General features: G+C 42.4%; 1 protein-coding gene across 2 annotated transcripts in view; it reads right to left on the bottom strand.

Annotated features, from left to right (window-relative positions):
- Positions 1–16,328, bottom strand: part of adgrd2 (adhesion G protein-coupled receptor D2) — a 57,474-nt gene extending 41,146 nt beyond the window's left edge. For both annotated transcript variants that reach the window (XM_026186752.1, XM_026186751.1), the window contains exons 1-8: positions 15,880–16,328; positions 15,641–15,698; positions 15,325–15,549; positions 14,613–15,242; positions 13,074–13,196; positions 7,297–7,391; positions 6,008–6,289; positions 1,636–1,747 (exon numbers count right to left, since the gene is read on the bottom strand). In XM_026186752.1, the coding sequence (XP_026042537.1) occupies positions 1,636–1,747; positions 6,008–6,289; positions 7,297–7,391; positions 13,074–13,196; positions 14,613–15,242; positions 15,325–15,549; positions 15,641–15,698; positions 15,880–15,924 (1,570 nt within the window). In that variant the 5' untranslated portion in view covers positions 15,925–16,328. The remainder of the gene's footprint in view (positions 1–1,635; positions 1,748–6,007; positions 6,290–7,296; positions 7,392–13,073; positions 13,197–14,612; positions 15,243–15,324; positions 15,550–15,640; positions 15,699–15,879) is intronic.
- Positions 16,329–17,038: the final 710 nt, after the last annotated feature.

Here is a 17,038-nt window from a genome sequence, read left to right on the forward strand (position 1 = left end):
CCCTGGCTCTCTTTAACAGTCTGTGTTCTGTCCTGCTCTTTCTCCTCATCCCAAACCGATCGTGGCAGATGTCTGTCCCCCAGTTCTTTCTTCCTGTTTTTCACCTGATTGTTGGGGTTTTCTCTGTATTTTCGTAGGGTCGTTAATATAAAGCAACCTTACAATATAAAGCGTCTTGAGGAGATTGTTGTGATCTGATGATAGTAGATGACAGCAACGGACAGGCTGTAACAGGCTGAGCGAGTTAAAATGATGTCACTCTGCAGTGATTCTTCATATTCTTCTTTTCCATTGTCAGCCAGTGCTTGTTCGTGGGTGGGGGGGTCATCTGATTGTTGGAGGCTTCTCTGTATGGGACTTAATCCAGTCTCATCCTTGTCTTTGGACTTACTGTAAGACTTTGTTTTGATGGTGTTGATTTATAGCGGGCCAATAGTGATTTGATTGGTAATGTTATTTTAATGGAGAAAGACAGAATATAAATTAAATATCTATATGAATACAGATCCATCCATAGACAGACATGCAGCCAAGTGATACACCCAGCATATCTACACAGCAAAAACTCCAGAGTTAAATTAACACTGGAGAGTGTCTATATGGGTCCACACCTCTGAGTGTTAAATTAACACTTTTGACAGTGTTATATGTTTAAAAGTAACCTAGTCAGTTTTGAAGATTAACAATGACTAACACTGAGCAGTGCTGATCTTCTAACACTGGAAAATAACTCAAAATGTTAGAAATATTCCAGTGTTAGAAAATCAGCACTGCTCAGTTTCCTCAGATATTGTGTCATATTAAGTTAGTGTCACATAGTGAAGAAAGGTGAAAAATTACTATACAAAGTGACCATCAGCAGACGAGAAGGCATATACTTAACTTTAAAATAAACACAGGTACACAGGTGTGCATTGTTTGTTTGTGGAGAATTTGTTAAAGCAGTAGCCAATCAGCTTTAATTGTCATAGTTGCACTGAGGACATCAAAATCCACAGGACAATGGCAGATTTTACCATTTGAGCAGTGCAATAAGGAAGTGTCTAACAGATCAGTTTAAACATCGTTTGGATACAGTTTAATCCATCAGTGTCTGAATAATAACAGTGGATTTCATTAAAAACCATCCTTATAGCTCAAATGATACTTGTCAACTGAACTGGCTGCAGTTCCTAAACAGCTAATTCAATAGTTTTGTTAAACAGTGTCTTATGATCCATGTTCATGAATACACGCTGGAAAAAAGGTCTACGATCTTAAAATTAAAGCTAAGATACATTCTGCAGTTAGTCATAGTATATCATTTTGTTAAACGTGTATTTGATTATCAGTACAAAACTCCTTTTTATGTTCTATTATTGTGTTTCTGTCATCACTGGTGAATAGATCTCATCTTTCTGAAGGTCATTTGTTACATAATTGCATTTTTTCAGAAGCTTTCTAAAACTGCTTGATGATGAAGCCAGAGCCTGTATCTGTTATACCTTTGTGTCCAAATTCCTCTGCTCTATTTTCACATTTAAGCCATTCTAATGTGTGTGTGTGTGTGTGTGTGTGTGTGTGTCTGTGTGTGTGTGTGTGTGTGTGTGTGTGTGTGTGTGTGTGTGTGTGTGTCAGAGAGAGAGATAGACTCACTGATGTTGGGGCTGCGGATGGTTAGGTGATTGGTCTCTGCCATTAAGCGAGGGCTCAGGCTGGTCACCATGTGGTCAATGCGTTTGACCACATCCATGGGGCCGTTCACCACCTCAAACACAGACCACGAGCAGGTTAGCAGCAGTGACACGTGCCCACTATGGCCTGCTCACGGCAGTCATCAAACCAAAGAAGGCAGATCTCAAAATGGCCATTCATACAGTACTTTTATCCTCTTAACTGTTTCCCACACTGTTGCAGCAGAACTGGGCACGTACACACCTCAGTGGATGGGCCTATAATGCAGCGCACAATCAGAGATTTCCTGTTGTCTGTATTGAAAACCTGCATTCTGATTTCAATTTGCCCATTGAAGAACTGAGCCTTGGAGACAGCTGGGAGCAGAGCAAGAGAGGGAGGTTTATGGATGAGCACATGCACAGCTTTTTTAAATGGCTCATCATTGAGTCTGCGTTGAGTTGGCCTTGGAGCACTGCGAGTTCTGAGGGGGAAGGGAGGCAAAGTGCTGAGAGAAACACTTGTCATAAGGCAACCTTTATACAGATCCATACACATCAATAGTGCAGAAGCAGAGGAGGAAAAAATAACAGAGTCTGGTGACAGAGATGAGGGAAAACACAGTGCAGCGAGTGTGAACAGGGTTACATGGATGCTTTTACTCAATAATTAGAGAAAATTTGGGAAAATCTGGATGACTAAGCAATGACTTGGAGGCAGACTTTAAATTTATCAGCTCTGTTCTTCATCACTGAAGCTGATGTTGAGCTCTTGGAACAACACAAACCATAGAAGCATACTGTCCTCTGGTGGATTTGAAGGAAAATAACACCTATGTTCCTACAAAACCAGTCACTGGAGCGTAAGTGGGACAACAGCCTTTCTCTTGGTCCTCACACTTCCTCACATCTTTTGATACTGAGCAGTGATTAGACCAGTGCTCTCTTCACCAAATTATAAAGGTTGGGCAAAGCCAATCTAACATGTAGCATCTTTTATTTAGCATCTGACGAAGAAAAGAAACATCACCAATCCTGGATCAATCAAGAGTCAGCTGTCTCATTCTGGAAAGTGCAGCAGGCAGGGAACCACTTGTACAATTAATTAGTTCTCAAAGTTTAAAAAGTTATTTTAGCATAAAGCAGCTTCGCAAATTAGGGAATGTAGTCACAGGTGTTTACGTAGCAGTGAGGTTGTAATGCCTGGGTCCTGAAAGTGTGGCCCATGGACCATCAATATAAATATAATATGATGACCATAAATAATAGAAAGTGTACCAACAGTTATGAGATTCAGCAAAGCATAGTGACATCTAGAACAATTTCTACACGTCTTTAGTACATTTCAGTTTTCAGGTACAAGCACTCTCCTTTCTTGCCATTATCCCCTCGTTGAACCTGGGATTGGGTCATGTGACATGGACTGGGTTTTATAGCACTTTTCTACTCTGAGCACTCAAAGATTGTACGAAAGCTGCCTCATTCACATAAGCACTTTTTTTTTTTTACACGAGTCCTTTCTATACTCTGACGGATGCATCGGGTTAGTACCCTGCCCGAGGACAATTGGCACGTAGGGGCTTAAGTTGCAGTGCCATTTAGCAGCGTTATGGCTTGAGTGTAAACTTGAGTGATTAGCAACACAGGGGCACCACAGGGGACTGTCCTCTCCCCCTTCCTCTTCACCCTCTACACCACAGACTTCAGCCACTGCACAGAGACCTGCCATCTTCAGAAGTTTTCTGATGACTCTGCGGTGGTTGGATGCATCAGCAGGGATGATGAGACAGAGTACCGGGCTGTGGTCGACTCCTTTGTCACGTGGTGTGAGCAGAATCATCTGCAGCTCAACGTGGCAAAGACCAAGGAACTGATCGTGGACTTCAGGAAGACCAGGAAACACTTGACCCCTGTTTCAATCCAGGGGGTCAGTGTTGACATTGTGGAGGACTATAAATACCTTGGAGTTCACATTGACAATAAACTGGACTGGGCTAAAAACACCACAGCACTTTACAGGAAGGGCCAGAGTCGTCTCTATTTTTTGAGGTGACTGAGGTCCTTCAACATCTGCCAGAAAATGCTGAGGATTTTCTATGAGTCTGTGGTGGCCAGTGCGATCCTCTATGCTGTTGCATGCTGGGGGAGCAGGCTGAGGGTCGCAGATGCCAACAGACTTAATAAACTGATCCGTAAGGCCAGCAATGTTGTGGGGATGGAGCTGGACTCCCTCAAGGTGGTGTCGGAGAGGCGGATGCTGTCCAAGATAAAGACAATGTTGGATAACACCTCCCACCCACTCCATGACATGTTGGTCAGTCACAGGAGCTCGTTCAGTGAGAGACTGAGATTACCGAAAAGCACCACTGAACGACACAGGAAATCATTCCTGCCTGTGGCCATCTCCCTGTACAACGCATCCACTTAACACACTGTTTGCTGCTACAGCTACACATGTTTCTTTTCCAAATATTTATTTATAAGTGACTTATGTATGTATGTATGTATATATATGTATATATTGTACTATTCTTAGTTAGCGTATTGTCTGTCTTGTCTTAATGTTGGTTTAAAATGGAGCACTGTAACAAAAAATAATTTCCCCCAGGGATCAATAAAGTATTCTGATTCTGATTCTGATTCTGATTCTGATTCTGATAAACATTCCTCCTCATTCGTTCTGTCCTGGCAGCCGCACATGGCAGCTTGTTATTAAGGTGGCTGGTTCCCCTGCTGTCCTCCTGGCTGCAGATGCGTAACGTTTGCTGTCTGTCCTACAGATTCAGGAGGTTAAACTAGCTGAATGAGCTACCTTCCTGAGGACCAAATGGTTCCATCAGATGTGTTTCTACTTCCAGGAGGTGATGCTCCAACTCAGGATGCAAGGGTAGACGTTCCTGAGCACCCTGGGTGGGAGTTTGAAGCCCTTTAATCATCTGAGGTACTCATCAGGACTATATCCCTGAAACTAATTTTATGTTAATTGCATATAAAATTCAATACATTTTCAATAGGCTTAACAAAAGGTTTGCAAATCTATATTTAACTGTTTATATTTAGGGATGCGACTTCTGTGGATGATACAAGTGTTACGTCTGTGTGTTTTTGGTGCTTTCTAAAGGTTAGTACTTCATACCTCAAATACTTACAAACAAAGGAAATACCAGAATTCGATCTGTGTGTGCATCATAGAAGAGGACAGTGAATTCATTTTTGCTTCTAAATGTATTTTGAATTTATCAGGATCAGCTCTTGAATAGAGAACCACACACACACTCTTAAATCCACTCCCACGGTGAATTTACAGATCACCAGTGAACCCACTATTTTGTTAGTTACTTTAACTCAAGTTACTTTAAATACATGTAGCAAAGGTTTAATTCCAAATATAGAGAGTACTAAACATCAAAACAAACAGAATAATCAGCGATGAGTTAAGCAGACGTTTCCTGCCTTGCCTCCATTTTAGCCACGTTGAGCGAGAGAGCAGGAGTTTGTGCAGCAGTTCTTCAGCATATACAAAGAATAATGACCCTTAAAGACTTGTTTCCCATTTAGAAGCTGCCATTATTCCATTTATTTGAAAATCTATTCCTACTACTTGAGCTTCGGATCCTTAAAGGAAGAGTGGGTTAAGGCTGACAACTACATTCTTCTGTCTGACTGTACAATAGTAATCAGGTCAGATGTAGAGTTATATATTGCACACATTTGGAAACAAAATATGCATTAATTCCCTGAGAGATGGAACATGATCCCTAAAGTTTAGAATAACTGTCGTAGGCTATGGTTTGGGCCACATCCCATTTTTCCTGGCTGTATCTTAATTGGCCCGTGGGGATAAATAAGGTCTTTCTGATTCTGATTCTGGCAAACTAGAAAAAGTATCCTGAACAATCCTGAAAGTAATCATTTGGCATCTTCTACCTTTACGTTTATTCTAATAACAAAAAGAGGGAAAGATTTTTTGGTCTTAGAGGAATTGGCTGTTCAAACAGAAGATGCTGAAGAGAATGATGACTGTGTTTATTTGTGAATGAGGGTAAATGAAGCTTTGAGTACTCAAGTAGAGTAAAAAAGTACTATGTAAGAATCAGTCCATTTACCCTTTATCCATCAGTTTCCTTCTGTTCACCCAATCCTGGAGTGCGGGCTTGCTGCAGCCTCTCCCAGCTATCACAGGCTGACAGGCCGGTACACCCTGACCAGGACTGCCACAGGGCAGGAAAACAAGGAACTCTAAGCACTTCTGGTACAGTCTGAATGACAAGTTGAGGTTGTGTAAAAACTTCTGATATTGCGACACTGCAGGTAAAAACACACAGTCAGTATCAGAGTCACTCCGTGTGAACTACCTCTTTGATGGCTTGCCACTTTAAGGTGTCTTCTTCACTGATGATGCTGTCAGCCAAGCTGATGAAGTGCTGGCTGAGCTCCTGTATGTTGTCCTGGCTGTAGTTAGTGTCATGGGTAAATGGCTGTGAGGGGACGTCTGCAGTTAGAGACAGAAGCTGTATGAGGGACATCATGTCTGCTGGCTGCAGTCCCTCGTCCCGGGTGTCCTCCAGGGCCTGGACAGAGACGTCAAGCAGGGCAGATGCCTGGGCCAGGCTGCTCAGCCCTGATGGCAGCATCAGCTAGGAGAGGACACAGCGACGCTGAGTTTTTAGTGTGATTAATATTTACTAATAACTTTCTGTGACATCAGGTTGAGTTCATGTGTTTTTATTGGTGTTTTCCTGTTGGAAAGTGGAAAAGGCCTGATAAAGAATAAGAAATCAAATTTAAAAAGTCTGGATACAGTCTGGACACAATTATTGTCACAATTATCATAAATAGCACAATAACAATATGATCACAATGTGTTTAGGAGGTGAAAAATAACAGTTGTGTTATTAGTCAGCGTCATCTCAGATTTATTTTTCATTTAAAAAAAATGCAGATTCATGTAGTTGGCAGGAGACACTAACTGCACAAAAGCATACAAAAAGAAAAAACAGTCTGATTTCCTAATGATAGCATGACCTGTATATCACTGACACACTATCAATATTTCATTTTCATATGTTGCAGTTACCCCTCCGTGAATCGCTCCCTTATCGTGGTGGAGGGGTTTGTGGTAGCGTCTCCCTACCAGGGGAGACCAGACAAAGAGTCATTCAGACCCACTATGAGCAGAGATCAAGGGAATTGTCTGCCTGCCTGGGGTAGGGTTACCGGGGCCCTGTCCTGGAGCCAGGCCCGGGTAGGGTGTGTGTCTGGTAGCAAGCCATTAGTCCGGGTACAGCCTGAAAAAGGGACATGAGCCCACCCTCTTGTAGACCCACCACCCTCAGGGGGCGCATTAGGGGTTGGGTGCAATGTGTTCTGGGCCAGGGGAGGCTAGGGGCAGAGACCCTGGCGGACCGATCCTTGTCTACCAGAACTAGCAATTGTTACATGCAATGTCACCTCTCTGGTGTGGAAGGAGCCTGAGTTAGTGCAGTTGAAAGGTCCCAGCTAGATAAAGTCCACCTCAACCCACGGTGTGGGCTCTGGAACCAGTCTCCTGATACTTTTCAATGCAAAGTATGTTACTAGATTTAAATAAAGATATAAAAAATGCAGTGCAGTTATAAAACATATAAAACATGTAGAAGTGTACCTGGCTCTGGTTGGAGAGCTTCATCAGCTGGCTCATGAAAGCAGTGGGCTGAGAGCTCTGAGAGTCACTCATCTGCTTCATCTTCAGGTAACGCTCTGTGCCAAAAACAATATGACATGAATGTAGGTGATATATAGTAAGAGCAGCATGCACTGCTGCTCACAGATCATTACTCAGTCCTGGGCCTGCTGCAACCTCCGAGAGTACAACACTAAACCCAAATCAAAAGTGACCTCCCGTACTTAGAGCTCAGATAGTGTGATTTAGTTACAGGAGGCAAAGAACTGAGACTTTATTACTCAGTATTAATGCTCAGTCGAGGACTGTAACTCCAGCAACCCTGCTTGAAACCATTTTTTTTTTTTACCATAGATCAATTCTTTTGATCAACATTTAGAAGAAACTTGGGGGGGGATACAGTGTAGGAAGTCAGTGTAGAAAACATGGAGGATCATTTTCATGGTCATCATGGTTTTGTTTTGTTTTTTGAAGGAGTACAGCATCAACTCCTCTAACAAAGCATCTTTACAGCTCATGTGTCAAAATGTTTCCAACACAGCTGAAAGTTGCATGCAAACAGGAAAGATGTGACCCTGACCTGATTTCAACGCTCAAATTTACAGTTTGTTCTGATGGCTTGAGCACATTTTTTGTAACTATTGGCTATTTTTGCAAAACTCTACACACAAATAAGAAAACTCTTCACCCAATCAGCAAAACATTGTAGTTTTCTTGTAAAAGTGAACAACCCTGCTTACAGTTTTTTCTGAATGCTTAAACCCTAACTGTGATTCCTGTAGCACAATCTCTAAAACTATTAATACTTGTAGCAAAACCACTCACTGAGTTTGCAAAACTAAAAGCACAAAAACTGCTTTGCACTCAGTTTGCAATTTTGTAACACACACTTTGCAAAACTGTAGGCACAATTCACTGCACAACACTCAATTACCAAATTTCCAACACACTCCTAGCAAAAGTATACACATGTATGGCTATCATTAACACTAATTTGCCAACTGTCTGGCACACTTTCACATGTCAAAACTTTTTTAGATAATTAGTTCACTTTGCAATCAGCCTAAGCACTATAATACAGGTAAGCTGTGTGTGCGGAGTACAATGGAGGGAGCAGAAAGAGTGAGAAGTAGAGGAGGCCGAGGAAGAGGACGTGGAGGTGAAGAAGTAGGATGAAGAGGACGACAAGGACAAGGAGGAGCAAGAGGAGGATGAGGAGGGGGGAGAGGAAGATGAGGAGGGAGGAGAGGAAGACGAGGAGGGGGGAGAGGAAGGGTAGGAAGAGTAAGAAATAGAATTACTGATGACATCAGAGCTACAATACTGGACCATGTAATCAACCGTGGAATGACCCTGAGGGAAGCTGGCCAACGGGTCCAGCCTAACTCGAGCCGCTACACTGTAGCAAGCACCATAAGGACATCTTGAAATGAGAATTGGTGAATACAGTCACTTCGCACAAAGATTTGTAGCACTGCCATATGCCAATGAGAAACACGCCAATACCATTGATGTAAAAATACTGAAATTGTTACTTTACAGAATTGCTAGATGACCAGATGCTGGGGCAGAGGAAGCATGTTCACTGCAGACCAAGTAACCCATAGAGTCATTATGGCGGTTGCAAATAATCCTATACTTGGAAATAAACACTTGTGTTTGTTTTGATGTGTTTGAATAAACAGCAGTACTTGAAGTTTGGATCCCTCTATGCTTATGGATCTATGACAGAAGTATGAGCTCAAACTGACATAGCCTACCTTGTGCACAGAGAAAGCAAAAGCCAGATGTGTTTTGTATTCATACCATCAGTGTGCAGTTGGTGCATTGTGTGCTTAGTAGATGATGGCTTGTGTTAACTGTTGGATACGGAAACACCATTTTTACGAAGGTGTGAAGAGTTAATCTAGCTGTGTTTGCTTTTGCAAGAGAACTACAATGTTTTGATGATTGGGTGACAGGTTTTCTTATTTGTGTGAAGAGTTTTGCAAAATTAGCCAATAGTTACAAAAAATGTGCTTACAGTTTTTGCCCGTTGCTTGAACACCGTGAACCCATGCCTAGACTAAAGTAACACAAGTTGAAGCTTTTGTTACCATACCTCAAACACATGTACCCCTACCTTAAACAAAAGCGCTGCTTTGCACCCCAGTACCAATTATGCAACACACCTACTCCTTTATGCAACACACATGGTCCTGCATGCTACACTCCATTTCATACATAAGACACTTCGCTCACAAAATGAAATTTCAGGGTGCCATTTGGAAAACACATGTATCCAAAATACAAAACACATCGGGTAATTGCAACCACTCAAATACACACCTGAAGGCACTTACTTGCAAAACCAAACACCAATTAGCCAACTACAAAAAGCCCTCAGCGTAGCCATTTCAAGAACTTCGCAAGCATGGATGGAGGGAGAGCAAGAGGAAGAGGAAGAGGAAGAGGTAGAGGAAGAGGTAGAGGAGGAGGAGGAAGAGGAGGAGGAGGCCGAAGAGGCCATGCACGGACCCATATTTCTGATGAAATAAGAGCAACTTTGGTGGACCATGTCATCAACCATGGCCTGACTATGAGGGAAGCTGGGCAGAGAGTCCACCCACATCTAAGCCGCTTCACAGTGGCATCTGTAATACGAACATTCCGACTAGAAAACAGGTCTGTCTTCATCTCACTGCCTTCTACTCTACTCAGATGGTTCCATAGCACTGTTCTACAGTATATCACATCACCATATCAAGTGTACGGGGTGCTAATGCTCCTTTTGCAGCCAAAGTGGCTGATTCCTTATATTGAAGTACAGTGCTGTACAGTGGATGACACAGTACATACAGTAAAGTACTGTAAGAAAAATAAGCAAACCGATGACAATATGTGGTTGTATTTCTCCAGAATGACTCGAAGACCTTCTGGGGGAGGACGCCAACGCCTGTTCACACAACAGCAGGAACTTGCTATTGTGGACCTAGTGAGGGCAGACAATGCCATCCGTCTCCACCAGCTACGACGGAAAATACTTGCAGACAGGCGAGTGTTCAGCAACATAGACCATGTGAGCATCACCACCATCAGACGCATCTTGGGTAAACACAGCATCACCATGAAGCAGCTCTACAGAGTCCCATTCGAGAGGACCAGTGACAGGGTCAAAGGACTTCGAGCTGAATATGTACGGGTACGTGTAACTGTCCCTTACATTTACAATAGAGTATTGGTGAAATCCAGTAGCAGCTGAATATGTACCATATCAGTACCACATGGATCTATTCTGAGAGCTACACAGGTACCTGTGTGATGGGGTGAGGGTGCTGCATGTGTAGCACTGTAGTACAGTGACATGTTCCCCTTTTTTTCAGAGAATCTTGGCCATGGATGGAGCTGCACAGCCTCATGAATACATTTTCATTGATGAAGCTGGATTCGACCTGAGCAAAACAAGACGACGGGGTCGTAATGTAATTGGCCAAAGGGCAATTGTGCACGTCCCAGGGCAGTGCGGGGGGAATATCACATTGTGTGCCGCCATAAGCCTTCGAGGGCTTCTGCACCATCATGCAATGCTAGGTCCATACAATAGCCAACATATACTCACATTTCTAGATGCTCTCCATGATATAGTTGTACAGAACAGAGCAGATCAGCCCAGGTTTGTGGTGATCTGGGATCATGTCAGTTTCCATCGGGCTGCTCTGGTCCAGGCCTGGTTCTCCAACCACAATCAATTTGAAGTGGTATGCTTGCCCCCTTACTCACCATTTTTGAACCCTATAGAGGAATTTTTTTTCGGCTTGGAGATGGCGAGTATATGACCGCCAACTACATGCCTGCATGCCTCTTCTGCAGGCAATGGAACAGGCCTGCGGCGACATTCAGGTGACAGCAATCCATGGATGGTTTTGACATGGAAGAGGATATTTTCCCCGGTGCCTAGCGGGAGAGGACATTGCTTGCGATGTTGATGAGGTCCTGTGGCCAGACCCCAACAGACGGCGGGATCCATGAGCCCACTTATGCACAATTGTCATGGTTTTTTGTGTTTACAGTATAGTGTTTTTTCTATTGCAGTATTATTGTGTTGTTGTTGTTGTTGTTTTTTTTGCTTTATCTGAATTCCTGGTACTGCAATGTACACTATTGAGTAGGTCTATTTGCTTTTTTGGTTGTTTGAAAATGTGTCTCCTGTAAATGTGCCTTCTGAATAAACAATGGAAATCAAGGACTGCAGTGTTTTATGTAAAGAAGACTAGTATGTTCCCCCTGCTCTGTAAGTGTTTGCATATGATGCAAGTATGTGTCATTTTGTCAACAGAGTTACATTTTGACAAAGGAATGTCAGGTTTTGACAGCAGAGTTTAGGTTTTGGGAGTAGAGTTTCAATTTGGTGCAGATGTGAATGGTATATTTCCCAGTGTTGTGTCATGTGTACTTGTGTGTACAGTTTTGGCACAGAGAGCGGAGTTTTGCAAAATGTGTTCAAGCAGTGGGCAAAAACTGTAAGCAATCAGAAAAAACTGTAACTCTCCACACCTTTGTAAAAATGGTATTTTCGTATCCAACAGTTAACACAAGCCATCACATTAATAAGCACACAATGCACCAACTGCACACTGATGGTATGAATAAAAAACACATCTGGCTTTTGCTTTCTCTGTGCACAAGGTAGGCTATGTCAGTTGGAGCTCATACTTCTGTCATAGATCCATAAGCATAGAGGGATCCAAACTTCAAGTACTGCTGTTTATTCACACACATCAAAACAAACACAAGTGTTTATTTCCAAGTATAGGATTATTTGCAATCTGGTCTGCAGTGAACATGCTTCCTCTGCCCCAGCATCTGCTCGTCTAGCAATTCTGTAAAGTAACAATTTCAGTATTTTTACATCAATGGTTTTGGTGTGTTTCTCATTAGCATACGGCAGTGCTACAGATCTTAGTGCAAAGTGACTGTATTCACCGATTCTCATTTCAAGATGTCCTTATGATGCTTGCTCCAGTGTAGCGGCTCGAGTTAGGCTGGACCCGTTGGCCAGCTTCCCTCAGGGTCATTCCACGGTTGATTACATGGTCCACTATTGTAGCTCTGATGTCATCAGCAATTCTATTTCTTACTCTTCCTACCCTTCCTCTCCCCCCTCCTCGTCCTCTTCCCCCCTCCTCGTCCTCCTCTTGCTCCTCCTTGTCCTTGTCGTCCTCTTCGTCCTACTTCTTCACCTCCACGTCCTCTTCCTCGGCCTCCTCTACTTCTCACTCTTCCTGCTCCCTCCATTGTACTCCGCACACACAGCTTACCTGTATTATAGTGCTTAGGCTGATTGCAAAGTGAACTAATTATCTAGAAAAGTTTTCACATGTGGCAGTGTGCCAGACAGTTGGCAAAATACTGTAAATAATGGCCGTAAATGTGTACAGTTTTGCTAGGAGTGTGTTGATCATTTGGGAATCGAGTGTAAAGCAGTGAGTTGTGTTTACAGTTCTGCAAAGAGAGTGCTGTGCAGTGGATTGTAGCTACAGGTTTGCAAAGTGTGTGTTACAAAATGGCAAACTGAGTGCAAAGCAGTGTTTGTGCTTTTAGTTTTGCAAACTCAGTGAGTGGTTTTGCTACAAGTATTAATAGTTTTAGAAATTGTGCTGTAAGAATCACAGTTAGGGTTTAAGCATTCAGAAAAAACTGTAAATGGCTTAAACTGGTGGAAGGTTAAATAAGTCACATCATGTACCAGACCTCTGCAGCGTACAGCCTGTGAGGCTCACCTCTGCTGCTCCTGCAGATGAAAGGCAGGAGATCCAGGCAGTCCGTCAGACCCAACTGTGGAAGCTCAGCTGACCAGCCCTGCAATGTTCTGCAGCCCTGTAGCTCCACCTGCTGGTGCACTGCTGCAAACACGTACCAATGGTCACACAAGACAAGAGTTAGTATGAAAAAAATATCTGAAGCCTTGTTAGGTGAGAATTAATGGACAGGGTATGACATTTGATTAAAGCAGAAAACTGAATAATGGTTTTAAATTATATCAAATTGCATCTGGGTAATGTGCAAACACAAATGAAACCTATCTTAGTGCTGATAAGAAAAAAAACTGCTCAGATCTAGTAAGAGGAAATATGGGGGAGTAGTCAACACTGCTAGGAGCTGTTCCTTCCCAAGCCGCCCCCCCACACACTGACTGAGCTCTGGGAATCCCCTGCAGTCATCCAGCCCTCCCTGCACACTTTCTTTCTGCTCGTTCTGGAAGCATCCCAGACTTTTCCTGTATAAATTTAATTCTTTGGTTTTATACTAAAGTAAGAATGTGACAGAAAGGCTTTTCTGTGATGCTTTGTGTAAGAACACATGAAAGAGTTATAAAGATTTTCTTTTTTGTGTAGACAGTACAGTTAGAATCAGTTCCTCCATAGTTAGAATAACAGGATGTAATTATTTTTCATAGTTTAATTTTACTGGTGACTATACATCAGTGAAATTTTAACTGTTTACTGTTATTTTACACAAGTATTTTTTGTCGCATTCTTAAAAAAGTAACTATTTCAGCCCCTTGACTGTTTTATCCAATGACTACCTTTTACATGGGTTACTGTCAGCTCAACTGTTTATTTGTTCTTGTAAGCTAGGCTGTCAGCCTGGTGGCCAAACCAGGTTGACTTTTGAATGAAGTGGATTCAGCTTTATTTCTGTGTTACACGTGGCCAGCTTAACCTTTACATAATTACTTTTTAGTCATTATTTTAGCTTTTGCAGTTCTTTAATAAAATGCACAGATTACGTTTAGCTGTCCTATTAACCTTAAATTTACTTACTCATCACAGCTGTTTAGCTGTTACAATTATTTAACATTTTTAACTATTTATTCATAATTTATTTGTCTTTCAGTTGCTTGTATGTTATTCTGTTTTAGCTGTGACATTTTGTTTATCTGTTACTTCTAACTAACCTACAATAATTTTAAATATTTACCAGTTTTAGATCAAATCTTTATAGTTTACTGGATAGTTTGCGCTACCTGGGACTATTTTATATTTCATTTTTTATTTTTTTAGTTGTCATTCATTTTTAAATTTGAACACTGTCTAATTATTACACTTCTCTGCTAGCTTTCAAGGCAGTTTGACTTTAACCGTCTGACATTGTGCATATTTTTAAAAAATCTACTTTACTTTGTATTTCTCCTTCATAAAGTAGAGCAAAAATCATCAAAGCAAGGTTGACAAGGCCAACAAAGTATACCAACATACAACAGCTCTTATTAGCAGAGAATAAATTTAAGTTATAGATTTTAAAAGGAGTCATCTTACCCGGGCAAAACAATCGGGCCTGCACCTCTTTGACCACAGGGTGGCTACTAAGGAGCTCAAGGTTCCAACTGAAAAGCAGGTCCTGGGTGACTGGTGAACATTCATTTAGCAGACGGACATGGTGTGATTCCAAAGACATGTTCCAGACATTTAGGTCAGTTATATTTCCAAAGAAAGGCTCTGTAAAATTCCCGCCAAAAGAGTCTTGGTCCTGTCCCAGGATCAGAATCCCATCACCGTAGATATCCCTGGAAGTGTCTGTGTCTGAGCCTGTGTCTTTCCTGTCTCCGTCCACATAGGTAGCCCAGTGGCCACCACTCTGCTGCCATGTGACACAGATTTGATGCCACGCACCATCATTTGGGAAGGATGCCTTGTATGGTAGGTGCTTCCCATGGATGATGAGCGCCAGCAAAATGCGACCCTGCATGTCTGCTTGGCCTCGCAGCTGGAACTCATTGGTAAAGACAGGTGCAGCGTAGGAAAATATGGTCGACACCTCACTCCACCATGGGTCCCACTGAACTCGAACACAAACACTGACAGATGAGAGGGCTGGGAAGGACTTGTTGACGTGTGCAAAGCCGTCACGCGACTCCTTTGGAAACTTTAGAGCTGAGAACTGCAAATCTGAAAGATGAGACCAAAAAGGTGTTTCACGTAAAACAAAACAAAACAAAAATCTGCAGCTTAAAACTGCGTTTTCACTCACACTGCTGGGAGAGCGCCACAGGCTTGGAGGCTACTCTGCTGGAATCCCTGACCCAGACGGAGGAATGAAGTCCAGCCTGCCGAAGCAGCTCCAGAACTTCCTTCTGGTCTGAGGTGATGAGAGAGCTAAACCGCCCTCTGCAGAAGCTGTCGGCCCTAGAGAAGGACAGCGAGTCATTGACCAGCTGGAAAGCCCAGTGTGGTGTCAGATACACCAGTGTTTCTCCTAGAAAGTCAGACATATACATGAAGTTTCATTAAACATGGATAATATAGAGATTTTATTTAGCCTTTAGTGGAGAAGCCAGAATTCTCACCATTTGAGCCCTCTACTCTTTCTGGCACGGCATGTGTCGGCTCACTTTCACATCCCACCTACAGGACAAAGGAAACCAGTTCACCAAAATACCAAATTAAAATAATTTGGATTTCCATGTTTTAAATGTTTGTTTGGGGTTTTTGTTTTTACATAAAAAAGGTAACAACAATGAAAAAATCACACATCAAATAATTTGTATCAATTTAAATCATTATGGAAAAATGAGAAGGTTATTACCTCAAACAGGAAGAGTATGAGTCCAGTAAGCAGGGTTCCCATCATCTCTAAGCCAGTGTAGCGTTCTGCTGTAATAAACCATTCAGGTCACCAGTGCAATTATGAATTATATTTCTGCTAAATCTAGATAAACGCCACTGATTATGAGCATTTAAGCCATAAACATTTCAGATGCTGCTGTGAGCAGTGCATGACAGTGCTGGTGGCAAGCATGTGTCACTCTTCCACAGCTGGTTCGCAAATATTCAATTTTTTCCCAGTTTATGGGAGATGTTAAATCCCTTCTTTCCTCCAACCAGTACAAAAAGTAGTGTGAGGTAATATGGGAACAAGATCCAGCTACTCCGGATAATGGAACCCAAATCCAGACGAGTACCGCTAATACCTCAACCACAGTGTTCGATATACCCTGCAGTGCAGTCTGATCTCCTGACTGGGAGAGAGCTGGCGATCCCAGTGCATCTGTCCAACAATCCCAGTCTGTCCTGCCTCCTCTTTGCGACAGACTCAAACTCCTCCCTCTCCTTCTGCCCTCCACCCTGAAACCATCGGGCTTTGTCATGCAAATAGAGCCATTTTTAAAAGAAGCCTATTTACGTAAGCAGTGTCAAGCATTTGCCAGAGAGAGTTCAGCAGCAGCAGCAGGGTGGCAGACATTTTTACTGTATGGGCCTTATTTATGTTTACTACAGAACACTTTGTGTTAAGTGGGGCATCTGTTTCATTATTGTACTTCAAAGTTAGTAAAACATTAGTGCTACTCATGTAATCCACCCACAAAGTTTGTCTTTGTAGACAGATTTCATCAGGTGGCTTCGTGCATCATGTCAGCGAGCTTTTACAAGCATCAAGCATCTCCTCACCTTCACAGTACACTTCCTGCATCAAACAGGCATCTTCTGCTCTGAGGTTTATCCAGTGGCATTGCACTGACTATGTGTCAACAGCAAAAAGGAAGGGCAAGAAACATACACTGCATTTTACAGGTTGTAAGCAAACCACTGGTTAAACTGGAACTTATATAGCACTTTTCTAGTCTTCTTGGCTGCTCAAAGCATATTAAACTACAAGTCACATTCACCCATTCACATTGTGTACTCTTCAAACACTACATTTACTGTACCTGTACAATTAACCTGACACACATGGACTGTTGGAG

This window comes from Astatotilapia calliptera, chromosome 12, assembly GCF_900246225.1.
Source record: "Astatotilapia calliptera chromosome 12, fAstCal1.2, whole genome shotgun sequence".
In the NCBI taxonomy this organism is placed as follows: domain Eukaryota; kingdom Metazoa; phylum Chordata; class Actinopteri; order Cichliformes; family Cichlidae; genus Astatotilapia; species Astatotilapia calliptera.